Consider the following 22,722-nt stretch of genomic DNA (forward strand, 5'->3'; position numbering starts at 1 on the left):
TAAAGCCTCCAGGGACATTTTCCCAGGCCTAGCTTGGACCCAGGAAGAATAACCGCAGGGAGATAAGAGAAAGTACTGTGTGACTTTTTACATGTGAATACAAGACTGTTTAGCAATTGGAGCTTTGTTTATAGAACCTTTGATGTGCCATCTTTAAAATATGCATTCTGCTGTTACACTGTATCAGTTCCAATACTTGGCTCAATAGAAGCACATGGATTATCAATAAAGCTATACTTAGTTTCAAAACAAGGACTAGTTACTTTGAAATCTGCTTGCTTGACATAAAAGCCTGGCGGAAGAGCTCCACCTTAAAGGGCCTGCAAAACTTAGATAAATCCCGTAGGACCCGGATCTCCAGCGGGAGCTCATTCCACCAGGTGTTGGATGAAGCCTTATTTACACCTATTAGTAAAACGTCTTGAGGACTGTATAAAATGAGCTTTGTTTTCTGGTCCTAAAATTGTGCACCCTGTTCCCTTAGGGTCATATCACTGGACTCACGGGTGTCATGGAGTTCAGAGAAGATGGCGCCAACCCCTATGTCCAATTTGAAATTCTTGGAACCAGCTACAGCGAAACGTTTGGCAAGGATGTGCGAAGGGTAACGAAGTTTTGTTTATCTTGTTTTCCTTCTCCGCCGCACAAGAATCGTACCATGCTTATCTGGGCGGGGGGGCGGGGAGATGCTATTGTTTCAAAATGAATGGGAAAAGTACTTTTGTGCACAGTGCCGACACTAGGGTAATAATATTTTCTAATTTCTCATATGCTTAAAACGTGAAAGATAACAATTTTAGACTGTCGGGAGGGAGTTTGGGAAATTGTTCTCGAATGTGCCATATCCTTTATCTGTTCCGACACTTACGCGGTGAGCATAATACCAGGGATGGTACCACTTCCCTCAAAGGTCATTTCAGGTGAATTACGGTACGGTTGGCATAACTGAGGCTTGTTTTAATCAGGCAACTAAGTGGGTTATTAAATTTCTCTCGCGAAACCTTCCAAAGGAATCCAGAAAAGGACGAGAAAGAATGTTTTATTTAAAGAAAAGATGCGATGATGTAGCAAAACAGAGAGAACATGCCATTTTTCACTTCAGTGAAATGTTAGCTCAGTGGCTGCTCCACAGAGGAAGGGCATTGGGAGTCGCTCTGTCCATGCTAAGAATTTGTTTTCTAACACACTTTGTGCACACACAAAAATACACACTGCTTTTCTGTGCTCTAGGACAGGGATGGCCAAACTTGTTTAATGTAAGAGACACATAGAATAAGTGTCAGATGTTTGAGAGCCACAAGACATGAATGTCAGATGTTTGAGAGCCATGAGGGAGGAAGGAAAGATGGAAAGAAAGCAAATAGATGAGGGGAGGGGAGGGGAAGAGAAAGCAGTTTTAAATGCATTCTCCAAGCTGCTGGTTGGCTTGGCTTGGAGAAGTGATTTAAAGAGACAAATGCCTTCTCCAAGCTGGCTGACAGGGTGGTGGGGGCTTCAAGAGCCACACAATGTGTGTGAAAGAGCCACAGTTTGGCCACCCCTGCTCTAGGAGGGCTGAAGATCTTAATTTGCCAAGAAACCATTGGTCAAGAATAAGCAGGAGTCTTGTGAAAAAAATAATAAACCCCCTGGCTTCAGTCATTGCTTATTTTTATAGCTTGGCTCAGACCTCAGATCCTTTCATCCATCCCCCAGAGCTCTCAAGGCGCATACATGGTTCTCCCTTAGGGTTGCCAAGTCTAATTCAGAAAATATCTGGGGACTTTGGGGGTGGAGCCAGGAGACTTTGGGGTGGAGCCAGACTTTCCCATTTCCAAAATAAAAATACAGCAGTGCAGTTTACCTGAATAGTTATTATTTCCTCATCCTTCAATAGCTGCAATTCTAGTAAATGAAAGTGTAAACGCACAAAAAGCAGCCAAAATGCACAGAGTTTGCAAGCTCACATTTTTTGTGATCTCACTGGGGCTTTACTCACAGGAACTGCTGTTCTTCAGCCTAAGTTAACACAGGCAAACAAGAGAGAGAGAGGTGGAGTTCTCCTCTATCCCATAAACAAGCTCCTATACAAAGACTCTGAAAACAATGCAAAACAGAGACAGACACACACTATTACTACCTCCCCAACAAAGACTTCTGAAAAGTACTCTCTCTCTCTCTCTTTCTCTCACTGAGTCTGGTTCCTCCACAACGACATGTGATAATTACAGGGGCTACGCTGCTCACTCTCTCACATGCACATACTCTTACTTGCTGTGAAACGAAAGCAAAACAAATGGAGGCTCTGCTTCTGACCCTTCCCCATGAAGTACTTCCTGCTCAACACATACAAAAAGCCATTTTAAAATGGGACCTTTGTTTGCTGCAAAAATTACTTTGGCATCATACTGGAAACACCCGGATACCCCTCCACTCCAGAAATGGTGCACTAAAGTGTGGGACGTCTTGATCCAGGACAAGCTAACTACAGCTATATCTATGCTTGATAATATCAAAGCAGGAGACTGGTTTTTACAGAAATGGTTCAGCTTCCTTGATTACGTAAATAGTTCCGACACTATATTTGGGAAACTGCCAGCGAAATATGTGAATTTTATGATTTATTAGTTTAGACCTGATGCAATCTATAGCTTTTTGAAATCCCGATCTATATGTATTTCTTGAGAGATCCTTTCTTCTTTGTTAAAATCTGCTGACAATAACGAATGTGACGGTACATTTAAGGAAATGTCATAGACCCCATGTTGGGGCGTGTTGTTAGTTATTGAAATGTTATTTAAACTTCTTTAATAAAAATTTAAATTTAAAAAAAAAATGGGACCTGTTTGCAGGTTTCTTAACTTGCGGGAGATCTAGAGGTACTGGTGGCTGTGAGGGCATGGCTTTCCCCCGCCGTCCAGCTGGCTGATATTCTTTGCTGTCATTACCTTTTTTTTTTAACACTGGGCCATAGTCTTCCTGGAAACTACCATCCCAGTCAGTCAAGAATTCCATACTGTAGATCAGGGGTGGCCAACGGTAGCTCTCCGGATGTTTTTGCCTGCAACTCCCATCAGTTGTAGGCAAAAAACATCTGGAGAGCTACCATTGGCAATCCCTGCTGTAGATGAAGAGGTTACAGTGTTGTGTAGCTGTTCAGATTTGGCTAAGTGATGAAGTCAGATGGTTATTAGAGCAGTAATTCCAGGACCAGCTTTTACCAATTCTAAATGGGTGAGCTCTTTCACCTGATTTCAGAGCAGCCCTCAAACGTGCTGGAAGGGCAGGCGGTTTCTGCTGTTTCCAAATGTTCTCCTGATTGCTTCCCCTTTCAGCTGAACCCTAACCTTTATGGAGCTAAGAGGCGTGCACGATTTACTGCATGGAGATTTTCTTTTTAGGTAGAGGATGAGAGTCACTGAATTTAGGGTCTGTTCTAGTTCTATACATCTCTGCCTGAGGAATACCTATATTTCAGCCTTTCTAGATAGGCTCAGAACAAGCGGCTACAGTATTGGTGATCTTGCTAGGATTATTCAGAATTGTTCTGGTAAGGTCAAAGGAGGATAGGAGAAGGGTGGGGGGGGGGAGACTTCGCTAATACCATTTTAATCCTATGATGGAAGGTTATCATAGCAACTCTCAGGAAATTAAGCAGCTGCAGAATAAATAGCCCATTTGGAGGGGTGCCCTTACGCCTGGAAATTAAGGAGTATGTATTACATGTAATTAGATAGCATTAAGAACAGGGTGCTGTGTCAGGAACTGTAGCAGCAAACAGGATTTTTTGCAGAGCTTTATGTTTCGTCTGGGCTCTGCAAAGGAAGTATAGAGCCAGGAAGAGTCCTACAAGGGCAGGAGCTTTATGCCTCATTTAGGACAAATAAGCTAATTTACATTAATCAAATAGAGTGCCAACTGAGTATTTTACAGAGGCAATCTGGCTGAGCCAAGATGAGTAAAGCCGAGGGGTCATATTTGGCTGTTAGCAGGTCAGTTTGGTGTAGCGGTTAAGTGTGCGGACTCTTATCTGGGAGAACCGGATTTGATTCCCCACTCCTCCGCTTGCACCTGCTGGAATGGCCTTGGGTCAGCCATAGCTTTCGTAGGAGTTGTCCTTTAAAGGGCAGCTTCTGCGAGAACTCTCACAGCCCCACCTACCTACCTCACAGGGTGTCTGTTGTGGGGTGGGAAGGTAAAGGAGATTGTAAGAACATAAGAACATAAAAGAAGCCATGTTGGATCAGGCCAATGGCCCATCCAGTCCAACACCCTGTGTCACACAGTGGCCAAAAAAAAGGAGGTTCACAAGTGAGGCTAGAAGCCCTTCCACTTTGCCCCACCCCCTGCACCAAGAATACAGAGCATCACTGCCCCAGACAGTTCCAATAATATGCTGTGACTAATAGCCACTGATGGACCTCTGCTCCATATTTTTATCCAAATCCCTCTTGAAGCTGGCTATGCTTGTAGCCACCACCACGTCCTGTGGCAGTGAATTCCACATGTTAATCACCCTTTGAGTGAAGAAATATTTCCTTTTATCCATTCTAACGCTACTGCTCAGCAATTTCATTGAATGCCCATGAGTTCTTGTATTGTGAGAAAGGGAGAAAAGTACTTCTTTCTCTACTTTCTCCATCCCATGCATAATCGTAAACATCTATCATGTCACCCCACAGTTGACGTTTCTCCAAGCTAAAGAGTCCCAAGCGTTTCAACCTTTCTTCACAGGGAAAGTGTTCCAAACCTTTAATCATTTTAGTTGCCCTTTTCTGGACTTTTTCCAATGCTATAATATCTTTTTTGAGGTACGGTGACCAGAATTGTACACAGTATTCCAAATGAGACCGCACCATCGATTTATACAGGGGCATTATGATACTGGTTGTTTGTTTTCAATTCCCTTCCTAATAATTCCTAGCATGGCGTTGGCCTTTTTTATTGCAATCGCACACTGTCTTGACATTTTCAGTGAGTTATCTACCACGACCCCAAGATCTCTCTCTTCGTCAGTCTCTGCCAGTTCACAACCCAGCAACTTGTATTTGTAGCTGGGATTTTTGGTCCCAATGCACATTACTTTGCACTTGGCCACACTGAACCTCATCTGCCACGTTGACGCCCACTCACCCAGCCTCAACAGATCCCTTTGGAGTGCCTCACAATCCTCTTTGGTTCTTACCACTCTGGACAATTTAGTGTCATCTGCAAACTTAGCCACTTCACTTCTTACTCTCAACTCCAAATCATTTATGAACAAGTTAAAGAGGTTGGGACCCAGTACTGAGCCTTGCAGCACCCCACTACTTACCGTCTTCCACTGCGAAGACTGCCCATTTATACTCTCTGTTTCCTATTAATTAGCCAGTTTTTGATCCACAAGAGGACCTGTCCTTTTACTCCATGACTCTCGAGCTTTCTAAGGAGCCTTTGATGAGGAACTTTATCAAAAGCTTTCTGGAAGTCAAGGTAAACAACATCTATTGGGTCCCCTTTGTCCACATGTTTGTTCACCCCCTCAAAGAACTGTAACAGGTTAGTGAGGCAAGATCTTCCCTTATAGAACCCATGCTGAGTCTTCCCCAATAACTTGTGTTCATCAATGTGCCTACTCATTCTGTCCTCGATAATGGTTTCTACCAACTTTCCCGGTATTGAAGTCAGACTGACTGGCCTGTAATTTCCCGGATCTCCTCTGGAACCCTTTTTAAAGATGGGGGTGACATTTTCTACCTTCCAGTCCTCAGGAATGGGGGCAGATTTCAATGAAAGATTACATATTTTTGTCAGGAGATCCACAAGTTCACCTTTGAGTTCTTTCAGAACTCTTGAATGTATGCCATCCGGACCTGGTGACTTATTAGTTTTTAATTTGTCTATCAGTTGTAGGACCTCCTCTCTTGTCACCTCAATCTGACTCAGGTCTTTCAACACCCCTTCCAAAATTAGCGGTTCTGGAGTGGGAAAAGACTTCTCTATCTTCCACATTGTCACCTCAATCTGACTCAGGTCTTTCAACACCCCTTCCAAAATTAGCGGTTCTGGAGTGGGAAAAGACTTCTCTATCTTCCACATTGAAGACAGAGGCAAAAAATGCGTTCAGCATCTCAGCCATTTTCCTATCCTCCTTCAGTAACTCTTTTACCCCTTGGTCATCCAAGGGCCCCACTGCCTTCCTGGCAGGTTTCCTGCTTCTAATATATTTGAAGAAATTTTTATTGTTGGTCTCTATGTTTTTTGCAATATGCTCCTCATGGTCCCTTTTTGTCTGCCCGATCACAGTCTTGCATTTGATTTGCCACAGCCTGTGTTCCCTTTTATTAATCTCACTTGGATTAGCTTTCCACCGCTTAAAAGAATCCTTCTTACTTTTTACAGCTTCCATAACTTCGTTTGTTAACCACGCAGGCCTTTTCTTATACCTGTTTGTGCCTTTCCTAATTTGTGGTATATATTTTATCTGAGCTTCTAGGATTGTAGTTTTAAATAGCCTCCAAGCTTCCCCAAGGGTTTTGACTGCATTTACCTTTCCTTTCAGTTTCCTCTTCACATGCCTCCTCATCTCAGAGAATTTGCCCCTTTTAAAGTTAAAAGTGGTTGTGCTGTTCTTTAAGGGGAACTCCCTATTTATAGAAATGGTGAAATCAATAACGTTATGGTCACTGCGCCCAAGCGGTGCAATCACTTCTACATCTCTCACCAGGTCCTGGGCATTACTTAGGACCAAATCCAGGATCACCCCACCCCTGGTAGTTTCTGTGACCATCTGATCCATAGCACAGTCATTGAGAGTGTCTAGAAACTCAATCTCTTTCTTGACCAGAACACATATTGACCCAATCTGCGGGTAGTTAAAATCACCTATTATGAAAGTTTTTACGTTTAGCCACTATCTTTAATCCTTCCATCATATTATAATTGCCCTCTATCTTTTGATTTGGTGGGCAATAACAAACTCCCATAGTTAAATTTCCTTTTGGGCCCTCTATTTTGACCCAAAGCATTTCTAGAAGGGAATCTTATTCTCTGACCTCAAACTTACTGGACTGTATACCCTCTCTGTATACCCTCCCAAAGGGGGTGTCCCCAAGAAAGTGCTTTCTGGGGAAATGACAGGCAGTCATTTTGACAGACATAGGTTTTGGAGATTCAGGAGTGCATAGAACTGGTCCTGGACTCCCGGTAAACTAGAGAAACCAAACCCATAGAGGATTTACAGTTGACTCTCCTCTACCTGCCCACCAGGTTTGGTGAGGATTGGATTTATAGGGTCCAAGTTATGGCCTCCCAGGTGCCCCCAAGAAAGTGCCTTCTGGGGAAATGAGAGGTGCAGATTCAGAAGGTTCAGGAGTGTATAGAATGAATCTTGTGCAAACAAGAGACATCAAAGTCACAGGGGACCTTCCCCAGATGTTCCTCTGCATGTTCTCTATGTTGCTTTGAAGTTTGATAAACACTGTGGTTAAGTGGGGACAGCCTGTCTGGAAATGTATCCGTTCATGAACTGCCACAAACAGCTTGAAAGTCTGTGGAAAGTTCGTGCCAGTTGACCCGCCACAAAGAACTTTGTGAACCATGAACCAGCCAAAATTTGGCATGAACTTGAGTTTGAGGGTTGGTCCATGCTCATCTAATTCTCTGACCTCAGTCTTACTGGACTGTATACCCTCTCTGACATACAGACCCACCCCACCTCCAACCCTTCCCTCCCTATCCTTCTGATATAACTTATATCCAGGAATCACCGTGTCCCACTGATTCTCCTCATTCCACCAAGTTTCTGAAATTCCCACAGTGTCTATGTTTTTCCCCAACACTAAACATTCCAACTCCCCAATTTTACTTCAAACAGTTCTAGCATTTGTATACTAACATCTGTAATTTCTGAGATTCAGAGTATAGGGTGGGATATAAATCCAATATCATCATCTTCTTCTTCAGCTCCTTGTGGCTGACCACACCACCTAGAATGGGTCTAGAGATGGGCATGGACCAACCCTCAAACTCAAGTTCATGCCAAATTTTGGCTGGTTCATGGTTCACAAACTGTTGTTTGTGGCAGGTCAACTGACACGAACTTTCCACAGACTTTCAAACTGTTTGTGGCAGTTCATGAATGGATACATTTCCAGACAGGCTATCTCTGCTTAATCACAGTGTTTATCAAAGCAACACAGAGGACATGTAGAGGAACATCTGGGGGAGGTCCCCTGTGACTTTGATGTCTCTTGTTTGCACAAGATTCATTCTATACACTCCTGAACCTCCTGAATCTACACCTCTCATTTCCCCAGAAGGCACTTTCCTGAGGGCACCTTCTTTGGGAGGCCATAATTCGGACCCTGTAAATCCAATCCTCACCAAACCTGGCAGGCAGGTAGAGGAGAGTCAGTTGTAAATCCTCTATGGTTTTGGTTTCTCTAGTTTACCAGGAGTCCAGAACCTGTTCTATGCACTCCTGAATCTCCTGGACCTATGTCTGTCAAAATGACTGCCTGTCATTTCCCCAGAAAGCACTTGCTTGGGGACACCCCCTTCGGGAGGGATGTAACTTGGACCCAAACTTGGAGGGGAGGTAGAGAAGAGTCAGGTGGAGATCTGCTGTGAACATGCTGAGGAAGGCCTTATATTTTTGCCAACTTCACCAGTTTGTTTGGCAATGAAAAGTTCATGACAGTTTGTGGCTCACGAACCAGGCATGCCATGAACCATGAACCAAACCACATTCTCCTGGTTCATTCCCATGATGGCTTTATTCCTTTGCAACAACCTCTGAAATAAAATGTTACACTTGGTCTTGAGAGTGGCTTGATCATCCTTTGGAATAAAGTTCCGGGTTGAATAATCCTTAATTGTTCCAGATAAATAGACTGCATGTTTCCCCAGGATCCCTGGAGGACTATGCCCCTGCACAGTGGAGCAAAATATGCAACCTTTGGGTTCTTGCACCATTGAAAAGATGTGCATGAGAGCTCTGCTTGCTGGTTTTAGTTTCTTCATGCTGTAAGATGATTTTGTCAGTAGCAGCTGGGAAAGATGGAAAGGGACTTGGGGATGAGTTGGCAGTTTAATTTAATTTACTTCAATTTAATTTTTCAATTGATATTCCACCCTTTCCCACAAATGGACTCAGGGTGGCTTACAACAAAAATTTAGACACCTATTACAGATTAACAATAAAACATCATAAAAACATAAGTGTATAAAAAGACAATACAGCATCTCAAATTCAGACTGTGAGCCAACAACAACATACAGGCTGGTATCTATCAACACAGCACAGTCACCATAATGGTAAGGTGATGGGGAGGCCAGTTAATACTGCCAGATCATTTAAAAGCCTGGCAGAAGAGCTCCATCTTGCAGGCCCTGTGAAACCTCAATAAGTGCCACAGGGCCCGGATCTCTAGTGGGAGCTCATTCCACCAGGTAGGGTCCTGGACCAAAAAGGCCCTAGCCCTCATTGAAGCCAGTTGGGTGTGCTTAGGACCAGGGACCACAAGAAGATGTGCAGCAGATCTCAAAAACCTGGGGGAGGGGGCTCGTATGGGGAAACACAGTCCCGAAGATATGTTGGTTCTGTTGTGTTGCATGGAAGGATCTATCTTAAGAAATGGCCAGAGAAGCCATCATAGAAACCCAGCAAGGATCAGCTGTTAATTGAACTCAGGCTGATGTGTTTGGAAACATGGAAATTGTGATAGGAAGGGGAGACAGGGATATGAGGAGACAGATGGAGGATGTGGAAGGGGATCCAGAGGAAGATAAATTGGTGTGATGAATTACAGGAAAGTTCAAGGAATAGTCGAGGGAGGGACAATTGCCTTTTTTCTCAGTCAAAGCCTTTTGTGGCCTGCATTTCCATCATAGTTCATGACTGCGCATGTTAAAACTATTTCTACCCTCCCATATTCTTCTGTTCATGACTTCTTGCCTCCTCACCCTAATCCCCACCTTTCTGCCCTGCTGGGCTGTGATCCAGTGGTAGAGGCATGAAAGTGTATCTGATACTGATTTCTCACTAGTGTTGTTCTACCCCCAGGCTTCTGTTTTCCCTGGTACAAGTGATTCCCCCCCCCCCAGTTGCTTTGTTGTAGCTTTGGCTGTAAGAAATGATAGTTGCGATTGCCATCTTTGAAGGACAGCAACTCTGTGGCTCTGGTGCATGGATACCATTGGTATCTTGAAAGATCACATTATTTTTGAAGGGAAAAAAAGAGTAGAAACTATCATCTGTATTTGAACACTTTATCATTTGTGCTGGCTTTCTTTGCCTTATCTGGTCATCTCCTTCATGCTGAGCTGATTCAGAAAGTTTTCCGTCAGCACATGACTAAACTCACTTCCTTTTTTGCCATCAACTCTCAACTGTTTTATGACGAACCCATGGAGTTTTCAAGGCAAGAGACATTCAGAGTAGGGCTGTGCATTTGGTTTGGCCGAATCAAAGAAACCCCTGAATCACCCCTGATTCAGAAGTATACAGCGCCGTATACTTCCAAATCCATTTTGAAGCCATTATACGGGAGCCGTATATGGCTCCCCATATACTTCCGAATAGATATTCGGAAGTATACGGAAGTCCATGGAAAAGGTGGGAAATGAACTTCTGCAGCCTCAGGGGAGCTGCTTGCCTCCTTTCCTGCCTTTGGAAGCCTTTTCCCGCCTCTCCCATAGCCTCACTGGGATCAGGGAGGGAGGGGGAGAGGAGCCCCAGCAGCCAATCCAAAGCATGCATTTGCAAAATGCATTGCAAATGCATACTTTGTAGGGCTAGTGTGTAGCTGATGGCTGGGCTAATCCCGCAGCCATCAGCAACATTGTTGTTTTTTTGTTCTTTTGTTTACTTGGCTATCCAAGTAAACAGTGTTCTCTGGCCAATCACAGAGCAGTGGTATTTTTTGAAACTGCTCTGTGTAGGGCCAGAGAACCTTTTTAAGGAGTCTGCCTGGCTGGACTCCATTTCATTGCTGCGGTCTTGGTCTATTGGTGTGAGAGATTGTGCTGCGCTGGCCCTTGGCCTCAGCTGCTGCTGCTCTCTCTCAGCCTTGCCTGACCTGCCTGGAGAAGAGAAGACATCTAAGATAAGACAGTCTTGGGGTTCTTGTTTTTATTTTAGTTAGTAAAAGGACTTTTTAAGACTCAGAGTCCCTTTACTTATCCAGATTTGGGTGGGTGAGTACTGGGTAGCTTATTTGGGGTTAGGGGGTTCTGCTGGGGGTGGAGGCCTGGGGTGGGGGGGTTGCCAACTTCCCCATATCTTATTTTAGTGAGAGGACTTTTAAAAGTGCAGTGTGCTTTTACTTTTTCTGATTTGGGTGGCTTGGATTTCTTGGGATAAGGGTGAAGGTTTTTTGGGGGGGAGGGGTTGGTAAAGTTCCTGTATTGTTAAAAGTCAAGTTTTTTACTGTTTAAAAGGATTCTGTGTTTGATTTGTTGCTGCTGTGTTGTGCTGCTGTTGTTCCTTTTCTCTTCTGATTCTGGTTCTTGGGGGTGCTGTTTGACCTAATTTTCTTTGTTAAAAAGGTCACTTTTTAACAGTTGTTGGCCTTTTCTCAGTGATCTGTTTGGATCTGCTGTTGTTGTTTGGATCTGTCCACCACTTCTCTTGCTTGAGAGTTGTGTTGTTTGAGGCAGGGCTGGAGAGCTGGCATCTGTAGATTGTGTGTTCTGTGGCAGGGAAGCTGGCATCTGGGTGAGAGACCCAGAACCAGCAGGCTTGTTGTGCTTGGCCAGCTCTCCCCATGTTGTTTGGGGCAGGGCTGGAGAGCTGGCATCTGTAGATTGTGTGTTCTGTGGCAGGGAAGCTGGCATCTGGGTGAAGGACCCAGAACCAGCAGGCTTGTTGTGCTTGGCCAGCTCTCCCCGCATTGTTTGGGGCAGGGCTAGAGAGCTGGCATCTGGGTTTGCTGCAGCCAGGTCTGCAAAGCAGACCTTGAGCAGATTGTGTTTTGTGTGGCAGTGACATTGGCAACTGGGTTTATATTGGTTCCAGGCCAGCAGGGTTCATAGAGTAGATAGATGGATGTAGTGCATTTGAGTCCTATAGAAATTCTGTGGTGTGAAGTTAGGTTTGGCTTTGGGTGCCCCAGGAATTGGACCCCTGGCCCAATCTTTTTGGGACTTGGGTGTTTTGTAGGGGAGAGTCCCCTGCAGATTCCCTGTAGTTTTGGGGGCTCTCCCTCAAACCCCCTGCCCCCCAGTAGCCTCTAATTATGCCCTATGTTGCTATTGATTTCAATGGTCCATAGGGTATAATGATGAAATAGGGGCACCCTCTTTGGGTGCCCCTGAAATGGGACCCCCTGGCCCAATCTTTTTGAGACTTGGAGGGTTTGTAGAGGAGAGTCCCCTGCAGGTCCCCTGCATATTTGGGGGCTTTCCCTCAAACCCTCTCCCTTCCAGGTGGCTTTCAATATACCCTATTTTGCCATTGATTTCAATGGCCATAGTGTATAATGGGGCCGTATATTCAGAAATAGCTGCGCATCTACTGTATATATGGTTATTCCTAGTACCGGTATTCAGAAATATACGGTATTCCGAATATTTTGGCCCCGTATATTTCCAAACCCGATTTTTTTCCGATTTTTTTTTTTTTTGCACACCCCTAATTCAGAGTTGGTTTGTCATTGCCTTCCTGCATGGCACAACGCAGGTGTTCCTTGGAGGGGCCCCATCCAAATACTAACCAGAGCTGACCCTGCTTAGCTTCTGAGCTCAGACAAGATCCGGCTGGACTATCCAGTTCAGGGACTGAACTATTACACAATCAGGCCTCAGATTCAGCAGGAGCTCACAGGAGCACAGCTCCTGAACCTTTCTGACAGCCCCCCCCCTGCCTCCCCACCTATCTTGTCCATCGAATAGTAGGTGCAGCTGCATAAAAATCCCTGGATTAGGAGAGTGGCAGCCAGCCAGCCACCAGGGGCTTTGCCTTGCCCCCAGCAGCCCTCATTAACTCCTGGAGAAGCTCACACCACCCTTTCTCCACTTCTTATGTGATTTTGGGTGGCTTGCTGGCCTTTTGACTGTGGAGGGGGGACAGCTGAGGAAAGCCCCAGGTGAGTGAGGCCTGTTTGGGATGGATGGATCTCTAGCCAGCCCAAGCAGGCCTTGCTCACCCGGGGCTCTCCTTTCTCGTGTCGGGTTGCTTTTGGAGGGGGGGGGCAGCATATGCTAATATTGAGAGTGAATATTGAACTAGCAAGAATGCACAGTGTCACCGGATGAATAGAGCCAGCAGCTTAAAGGGAGGAATATGAGATCCAGTAATGAATGATGTTCCTCCAGCACCAGAGAATGCTCTGAAAATGATTCACTGTAAATGCAACAAGGGTTTGAAACTCAACTATGTTGTAGAAAAGCAGATCTTGCCTGTACTTTTACTCGTGCCACATGCTAAAGAACTAGCCATTCAAACACCAATAATGTGTCTCAAGCACCAATAACGTGTCTCAGAAAAAAAAAACAGCAGGAACCCATTTGCATATTAGGCCACATCCCTTGATGTCACCATTGTTTCACACAGGGCTTTTTTTTGTAGAAAAGCCCAGCAAGAACTTATTTGCATGTTAGGCCACACCCCCTGGTGCCAAGCCAGCCGGAATTGTGTCCCTGTGCATTCCTGCTCAAAAGAAGCCCTGACGTCTAATATGAATGTGAAGACTACACATTGGTTACTTGACTGATTCCTTGCGTCAATCCGTATTTTAGGAATTCTGTTGCTTGCCAAAACATTAACATGGATTGAAATCCGAGTGCTTAATGTTAGCTGGATGGTGGCCATCATGTTTTCAAACAGTTAACTTATTCTACATTCATGTTTGGGTCTGATTTTCTGGGCGCTGAAATCACCTTCTAGAAATCCGGAGTATATTTTTTCATCTACACTCAGACCAATTCCCCACTAGAGCTTTAATCCTGGTTTAACTCTGTCCCCAAATTGACTTTCTACACTAAAACCATAAAATCATAGAGTCATAAAGTTGGTTTCTCTGCTTCTATGATTCTACTGTTTTGTTTTTTGTTTTAACAATTTATTGATAACATATGGTTACAATATTTAATTATCTTTTCTATACTAACCCATATCTTTCAACCCCCCTCCCTCCAATACTTGACTTCCCCGAAGTTATAAATTTAAGTTCAATTATAAAGGTACCGCCGACCAAACAAAGTTCAATACTTCTTTCTCATTGATACTAAAAAATTGTCCAATGTCTTTTTACATTCCGCTCTTTCTCCATATATCTTTTAAATTTCTTCCACTCCTTTTTGAATATATCTAAGTCATAGTTTCTTAAAGTTTTAGTTAATTTGTCCATCTCACTCCACGATAAAACTTTCACAATCCAATCCCATTTCTCTGGTATTTTTCCTTGTTTTCACAGCTGTGCATACAATGTTCTAGCAGCTGAGAGCAAGTACCAAATTTTTCTAATTGTAATCCAAGCAGAAAAGTCTCTGCAGTTTCTATGATTCTACCGTTGAGGGTCAGTTTGAGGACAGAGTTAAACCAGGATTAAAGCTCTAGTGCGAGATTGGTCTCAAAGTTTTGCTCCTGGACTTTCTCCTCTACACTTGTTTGCTTTATTGCGATTCTTGTCATTGATTTATATAGGTTTCTGCAGGATATGCTTGCCAAACTTAAAAGCTGCTTGAAACTATGGAGGGGCAAGGGGGGCAGGTTTAAGAGTTCCTTTGCTCTTTCTTGAGAAACGAGTTTATTGCCCTGTTTCCCAGGAAAGATATCATCTTTATGGCCTCAGCACCTTTTGTCCTGTGGAATGCGCTTGCAATTTCTCTAGCCAGCGTAAGAGTCAAAACAAATGCTTTCTTTTAAAAGGAACTACTTTGCCTAAGCATCCTATCCTACTTTAGCCATATGCACTACTACTTATAACAATGTTATTAATGCAAATCAGATTGTCATAGCCGATCTATAGGTCTGAGAAACATCATAGGTACCAACAGCAAGTGATGCTCAAAAGGACATCTGCTGTTGTTAACTAAACAATGTGCCAAACAGAAGTGAAACATTTACACTTCTGGCCTTAGATCCGAAGCTTCCTAGAAGCCCTCATTCAAAAGTAGTCTTGGAAAGTCAGCAGCAACTCAGTGGCGAAAATGTTTTCAGAGCCAATTTGGGGTTTTAAATGTAAATGACAGTCAAAACACCGGAGCGAAACAGAAGTGAAGGCGGATTGTAATGTAGATGGTCACTTTCGGAAGCGCAGCATTACTGGATTTTTTGCCCAGTGTAAAATCAGCCTTAGAAGTAATTCGTGCTTTACATTCTCTCTCTCGGCTTGGCTTCGCGAACGAAGATTTAAAAAGGGTGCAATAGTCCACGTTTGCTGCAGGCTCACTGGTGGCTGACAAGACCAATGTGGGACAGGCAGGTCCGGCATTATTGCAGGAATAACAGCCCTTTTCTTCTGTCCTTGAAGAAAATTGCAGCCTTAGAATAAATGCTTTCCATTGCAATCCTCAACACAGTTAAGTCATTCAGGGTCCATTGAAATCAATAGGCTTGAAAGGATGTAACTCTGTTTAGGATTGTATTTCTGTTCCCTTTGGGTCCATTTGCACTACACTAAATAACGTGTTTTCCAACTGGATTTTTACTATTCTTACAGAGTAAACATCTGTTATGCATTATTTAGTGTATATTTTTAATATATACATATATTTAATGGAGGACTAAATAACTGCATTATTTAGTGTTAGTATGAATGCACATATTGTGTCAGGTAATTTAATCCCAGTTAGATCCATAAAATATTACTGTAACTGTAAAGGGGCATCTGCATAAATACGTGATTCAATATTGAAACAATATACCCATCTAATTAGAATAAAATGTGTATATGTCTAAGAAGGCTCTTTGAGTTTGGAGGGAGGTTGTTAGGGTTGTGTTTTATATACCATTCATGTGCATAAAATGTATTACAGAAGTTGTATTGAGATATGTGGTATCTAAAATCATTCATTGGAAAAATACCAGTGCTTAAATGTAAATGTTTGGGTTAAAAAAAATACAGCCCAAATTCGACATAAATTATAAATATCAGATATTGATTCGAAGTTTGAGAGGTGCTTTTTCGAGCTGTTTTAGTCACTCTTTTGTCTTAATTATTTGAAGAGAGTCTGGGTTATATGCAGAAGATAATGAAGTAAAGGTAAAGGTAGTCCCCTGTGCAAGCACCAGTCGTTTTCAACTCTGGGGTGACGTTGCTTTCAAATTTTCATGGCAGACTTTTTGCGGGGTGGTTTGCCATTGCCTTCCCCAGTCATCTAAACTTTCCCCCCAGCCAGCTGGGTCCTCATTTTACCGACCTCGGAAGGATGGAAGGCTGAGTCAACCTGGAGCCGGCTACCTGAATCAGCTTCTGCCAGGATTGAACTCAGGTTGTGAGCAGAGGGCTCCGACTGCACTACTGCAGCTTTCCCATGATAAGATAATGAAGGGCCTATGAAAAAGACTAACAGGTTTTTCAGCAGTAGAGGTAATTTTGGGAGACTATTTGTATGTGACAGGAGCCCCGTGACGCAGAGTGGTAAAGCTGCAGTACTGCAGTCCAAGCTGTGCTCACGGCCTGAGTTTGATCCTGGCGGAAGCTGGGTTCAAGTAGCTGGCTCAAGGTTGACTCAGCCTTCCATCCTTCTGAGGTTGGTAAAATGAGTATCCAGCTTGCTTGGGGGGAAGTGTAAATGACTGGGGAAGGCAATGGCAAACCACCCTGTAAAAAAACTGTCATGAAAACGTGAAAGCAGCATCACCCCAGAGTCAAAAACGACGGGTGCTTGCACAGGGGACTACTTTACTATTTTTTGTACGTGGCAGAGCCCATTCCCCCAAGCTTTTTGGCATTAGAATTGCTGAAATAAAATTGAAGTTAAACTGGGATGGGAGAGCGGGTTTGGTGATGGTTCTTATATCTTCAGATTATCAAGTCTGGATAGGGTTTCTATGCATTTCATACTGAGCCAGTTTGGTGTAGTGGTTAAGTGCATGGACTCTTATCTGGGAGAACCAGGTTTGATTCCCCATTCCTCTGCTTGCAGCTGCTGGAATGGCCTTGGGTTAGGCACAGCTCTAGCGGAGGTTGTCCTTGAAAGGGCAGCTGCTGTGAGAGCCCTTTCAGCGTCACCCACCTCACAGGGTGTCTGTTGTGCGGAGAGAAGATAAAGGAGATTGTGAGCCGCTCTGAGTCTCTGATTCAGAGAGAAGGACGGGGTGTAAATCTGCAGTTCTTCTGCTGTCAGAAGAGAAAGTATTTTGGCAGTGCGATGTGACAGTTGAACTAGGATCTGGGAGACCCAAGTCTGAATCCCATTTGGGCCATGGAATCTCGCTGGGTGACCTCAGGCCAGTGACACTTCCTCAGCCTAACCTTCCCTACAGGGTTGCTGTGAAGATAAAATTTAGGAGAGGAGGAGATATGCTGCCTTGGACTCCACCGAGGAGAAAGGTAAGGTGCAAACAAAGGCCCTTTTCCCACTGACCTTACTCCGGAGCGACGTCCCTCTTCACCGCGCAGCGTCTGTGCGGATTTCCCACCAACTGCTGCGCACAACCTGGAAGAGCCGCAGATTTTGCGTCGCAGATGTAAACTGGTTTTTAGCGGTTTCCATTTGCGCCGCAAAAGGTCGAGAACTTCCTGGTTCCTCGGAGCAGCCTCGGAGCAGTTGGTGGGAGTTGAAGAGGGACGTCGCTCCAAGGTAAACTCAGTGGGAAAACGGCCAAAGTAAACAAATAAAATGAAAAAATATATATACAGTTTGTCATGGAAGTATGTGCTGAGATTTGGGGCGCTATCGCACAAGAGATTTGGCCTGACCTAGCTGTGCCTCCCATTCAGATTAAATGTGCGCAATCACAGGAGCCCATCTGCCCTCCGAGCCACACCCATTCCCATCTCCGGACACCTGCTATCAGGATTAAAAAGCCGCCGGGATCTTCCGGGTAGTTTCCCCCGGAACCACATTTAGGTTGCATATTCGCTGGCCATCTGAACGCCCGGGCACAACTCATAAGGAGAAGAACAGTGTGATCATGCCAGGTTGTTTCCGGCACTTTGGGGAGGTTCTCCCCACCCCCTCAACTCCACTCGGAGGAGCACTTGTGCGCTTCTCTGCTTGAGTGCATACACTGGGAGACTTTAAAAAAAAAACCACACACCACCCTTTCTGCAGCAGGTCCGTGGTTGAGGTGTACTAGCAGTGTGAATGGCCAACCACAGACCGCTGTCATGATCCCACCGCTTCAACGGTGGCTGCCTGATAGCCCAGAAATGGACCAAACTCAAACAGCCTTTTTGGAGCCAAGATTGCATCAATTTCCCAGCGTGATAGCACCCTTGTTGTCTACAAAGCTACAAGCGGCAATGTAGCTGCCCCACCCCTCCTTTTCTCTGCGTAGCAGGCAGTGGTCTTTGTCCTAGTCTGCCCTTCCTGCTGTAACCTGGGACCTTGAACATATGAACCTATGAAGCTGCCTTCTACTGAATCAGACCCTAGGTCCATCCAAGTCAGTCTTGTCTACTCAGACTGGCAGTGGCTCTCCAGGGTCACAAGCTGAGGTTTTTCATGCCTACCTGCCTGGACCCTTTTTAGTTGGAGATGCCGGGGATTGAACCTGGGACCTTCTGCTTACCGAGCAGATTCTCTACCACTGAGCCACCGTCCCTCCCCAAAGAAACTTATGAACATATGAAGCTGCCTTATACTGGCTGCCGATAACATACCGAGTTCGGTACAAGGTGCTGGTCATGACCTTTAAAGCCCTTTATGGCCTGGGACCTGCCTACCATAGGGACCGTCTCTCCCCACATGTTTCCCAGAGAGTGCTGAGATCGGGGTCCCAAAACCTTCTTACAATCCCTGGGCCAAAGGAGGCCCGTCTGAAAGTGACCAGAGACAGGGCCTTCTCGATTGCAGCTCCCTGTTGGTGGAATCAGCTTCCGGAGGAGGTAAGGGCCCTGCGGAACCTTGAACAGTTCCGCAGGGCCTGCAAAACAGCCCTCTTCCGGTTGGCATATAATTAATTGTTATCGAAATGCCTGAATATTCAAATCTCGAACATCAGATTTTTAATACTGGAATATTGAAGAATTGATTTAAAGAAGGTAGCATAGTACATACTGAAGTGAGTTTTACATGTTTTTATGTATTTTATATGTATTTTATGTATTTTATTGTATAATTATAATTATCAAAGTATTATTAATGTATTTTAAATTGAGTTATTAGTTTTTGTGTTGTAAGCCGCCCTGAGCCCGCCTCGGTGGGGTAGGGTGGGATATAAATTGAATAAAATAAATAAAATAAATAAATGAATGAATGAATCAGAACCTTGATCCATCAAAGTCAGTATTGTCTTCTCAGACTGGCAGCAGCTCTCCAGGGTTTCAAGCTGAGGTTTTTCACGCCTACTTGCCTGGACCCTTTTTAGTTGGAGATGCCGGGGACTGAATCTGGAACCTTCTGCTTATCGAGCAGATGCTCTACCAGTGAGCCACTGTCCCTCTCCTTTTCTCTTTCCCCTTTAAATAAGAGCCCTAACTCAACTATAACCATAAAAGTGAGTGGTCGTGCATCAGGTGTGACCATGATAAGCAATGGCAAGATCCACTTGCGTGTTCAACCTCACAAGCTGAAGGACAGTGCTTCATAATATATGTGAAATGTCTTGCGCCTGTACTTGTGTTTGGTTTGTCTGGCAACAACATTATGCTCTCCCCCCCCCTCCCCAAGTTGTTTCTCAAACTGTGGGGAGTGAAAGCAGGATTCCTCTCTCACACACATGCTGTATTTTGCAAGAAATGTTCTGTTTTGAGTGACAACATTTACCATTGGTTATTCGCGTCTGTCTTTTCAACCCCCCCCTTCCACCCAGCTTCATTTTCTTGAAATATCATCTGTTCCTTGAAATCAGCTTAACTGTTTCTCTTAGCACTTTTTAGAGCAGATTGGAGAAATCATTCCTGGATGTGTTTGTGATTTCACTTCAGCATGGCTGAAACCCCTGCTTGCACAATCTGATAACATTCATTCTTGCTGCTGTTTTAGAACTCTCACTGCCAGCAAAGCTGTGTTTAAGGAAGCAGCTGTATTATTGTGAAGATTTGTTTTATCTTGTATAGCATGTTGATCTAGAATATTTCAAGGGTCAAATTGATCTAGGCTATTCCCCTCCCAGTGTGCGGCATGATCACAGGCTTTTTTCATTTTCTTTTTAAATGGTTTTCTAAAACTTTTTTTTTTCTTCACAGGAACATTTATCTGGTTCTCTTTCCTTTTATACCCTTAGAAGCCCTTGATTCATGAATCTTGAGCAGCAGAAGACATTTCTTTCTTTCTTTCTTTCTTTCTTTCTTTCTTTCTTTCTTTCTTTCTTTCTTTCTTTCTTTCTTTCTTTCTTTCTTTCTTTCTTTCTTTCTTTCTTTCTTTCTTTCTTTCTTTCTTTCTTTCTTTCCTTCCTTCCTTCTTTCCTTCCTTCCTTCCTTCCTTCCTTCCTTCCTTCCTTCCTTCCTTCCTTCCTTCCTTCCTTCCTTCCTTCCTTCCTTCCTTCCTTCCTTCCTTCCTTCTTCAAAGGCTAAAAGGACTGAGACAAATTTTACAATTGCTAAAATGATCTTAGGATCCTTTTTTCTTTTTAAAAGCTTTATTCGTTTCAAAGAATTGGGAATGGGGAATAAGATGGGATAAGAAATAGAGATTGCAAGTCAGTCGCAATCTGAATTGAGAGTACTTTCAAAAAACGCAAGTCTACATCTGCAATACTTTCTTAAAATACATAGATTGCCACTTATTGTTGCCTCTAAACTGTACATCAGCAATGTTTTGATATTTTGTATTATAAATCTTTTTGTTAAAATATCTATTGAATTTGACATTTCCAGTAAAAGCAATCTTGTAATACAGATTACAGGAAAAAGGAGATGTAAATTCACACCAGAGAATCTTTTGAGTCTTGAGTATCTAGCCAGGTATAGAATTTCAACCAATATTTTCTTGCTTATTCCTTAGATTTCCCAGCCAACAGCTGGGATAAAAAGTCCAGCTCTGCTGTTTCCAGGATTTTTCCCACTAAGTCCATTCTCGTGGGGATTTCCTGAGATTTCCATCTTTGTGCCAAGAGAATCCTGGCTGCTGTAGATCTTAGGATCCTTATCACTGAACAAAAGAACCAGGGTTTCCAGAGTTTGTGTGTGGAGGGGGGGCAGTTGGTTTCCAGAGTGTGGGGGACAGTCTTAATATAGTAACCCTACATAATCTCAAAGAATCTGCATTTCAGCAGAGTGTTAAAGGATGTATCAGTCCTGTTAAGGCCACAAGAGTAGATTCATTTGCAAAACCGTCATAGGTATAATGTTCAGTCTTGCAAACAAAAAAGCTCTGCAATAACGTGGGATGGTAAGATCATACATATTGGGTGTGTGTGTGTAAAGATTTTGGGTAAGAAAGACCAAATAGAACTGGACATGTTCAATTGCCTTCAAGTTTGGGAGGGATAGGTAAACACGCAAATGCCCTTCTTGCTGGGGCAGTTTCCCTGTATTTCTGAATCAGCCCAGAACTTTTCAGAAAGCAGCCAGCATTGGATCCATTCGGTGAATACTTTTGCCACCTGCTTGAAGCAATGGTTCTAGCCTAGATTCTTGTGTGGAGTCTGCACACTTTTCTTCCCATGCTGCTTTGCCTTGCTAAATTATAGGTCAGTTTAGGCCCTTGGTCAAAATTTAGCTTTGGGAGAGCATCATTTTCAGGAAAAGCAGTTGAGATATAAGTCTGAGCCTGATGCAGAACATAGTCTAGGGCAGGGTTTTTTTGTTGTTGTTTGTTTGTAGCAGGAACTCCTTTGTATATTAGGCCACAGACCCCTGTTGTAGCCAGTCCTCCTGGAGCTTACAGTAGACCCTGTACTAAGAGCCCTGTAAGCTCCAGGAGGATTGGCTACATCGGGGGGGGGGTGGCCTAATATGCAAAGGAGTTGCTGCTACAAAAACCCCCCTGGTCTTGGGGCCAATTTTCTGAACCCTCCCACCCCCCCAATGATGTTAATAGATGGCATAGTGCAGGAGTGACCAACGGTAGCTCTCCAGATGTTTTTGCCTACAAATCCCATCAGCCTCAGCCATTAGCCATGCTGGCTGGGGCTGATGGGAGTTGTTGGCAAAAAACATCTGGAGAGCTACCGTTGGCCACTCTGGCATAGTGTATTGAAGTATCTGGAATATTGACTATATGATTTAGCATGTAATATCTCATGATTCATTACCCACCACAAATGTTGATTCATCAGATAGGCCAACAGACTTTCTATTTGGCCCTGAAACTATTCCCTGATGGTCAATTGTGAAAGGTCAGAGAATCACAATCTTGTTTATCTACTCACTGCACGTATTGTGAGCCAATAATTTTTTTTTTTCGGGGGGGGGGGGACCTCAGCTTTGTGGAGCTTTTGGGCAGCTTGCAACCCTTGGTCCCTCCCTTGCAGGAGAAGATGAAGGGGGCCATATTTATGGTTGCCACACCTGGTTGAGGGACCAGTAGGACACCAGAGGGGGGCATGGACATGGGCAGCTATCAGTGACCATGAGAGAGTATGTTGTCACTACTGTGGAAACCTGGAAGTTACATAACATCTCTCGAAGAATTGTCAGAAATTATTGGGTAAAACTTTAGAGTTAGTTATGATTCCTAGAGGGGACTGATTTCATTTCTGGGTTT

General features: G+C 44.0%; 1 protein-coding gene across 3 annotated transcripts in view; it reads left to right on the top strand.

The window, feature by feature from the left end:
• Positions 1 to 22,722, top strand: part of GRID1 (glutamate ionotropic receptor delta type subunit 1) — a 1,287,113-nt gene that overhangs the window by 1,050,679 nt on the left and 213,712 nt on the right. For all 3 annotated transcript variants that reach the window (XM_060241077.1, XM_060241078.1, XM_060241079.1), the window contains exon 8: positions 485 to 604. In XM_060241077.1, the coding sequence (XP_060097060.1) occupies positions 485 to 604 (120 nt within the window). The remainder of the gene's footprint in view (positions 1 to 484; positions 605 to 22,722) is intronic.

This window comes from Heteronotia binoei, chromosome 6, assembly GCF_032191835.1.
Source record: "Heteronotia binoei isolate CCM8104 ecotype False Entrance Well chromosome 6, APGP_CSIRO_Hbin_v1, whole genome shotgun sequence".
In the NCBI taxonomy this organism is placed as follows: Eukaryota; Metazoa; Chordata; class Lepidosauria; order Squamata; family Gekkonidae; genus Heteronotia; species Heteronotia binoei.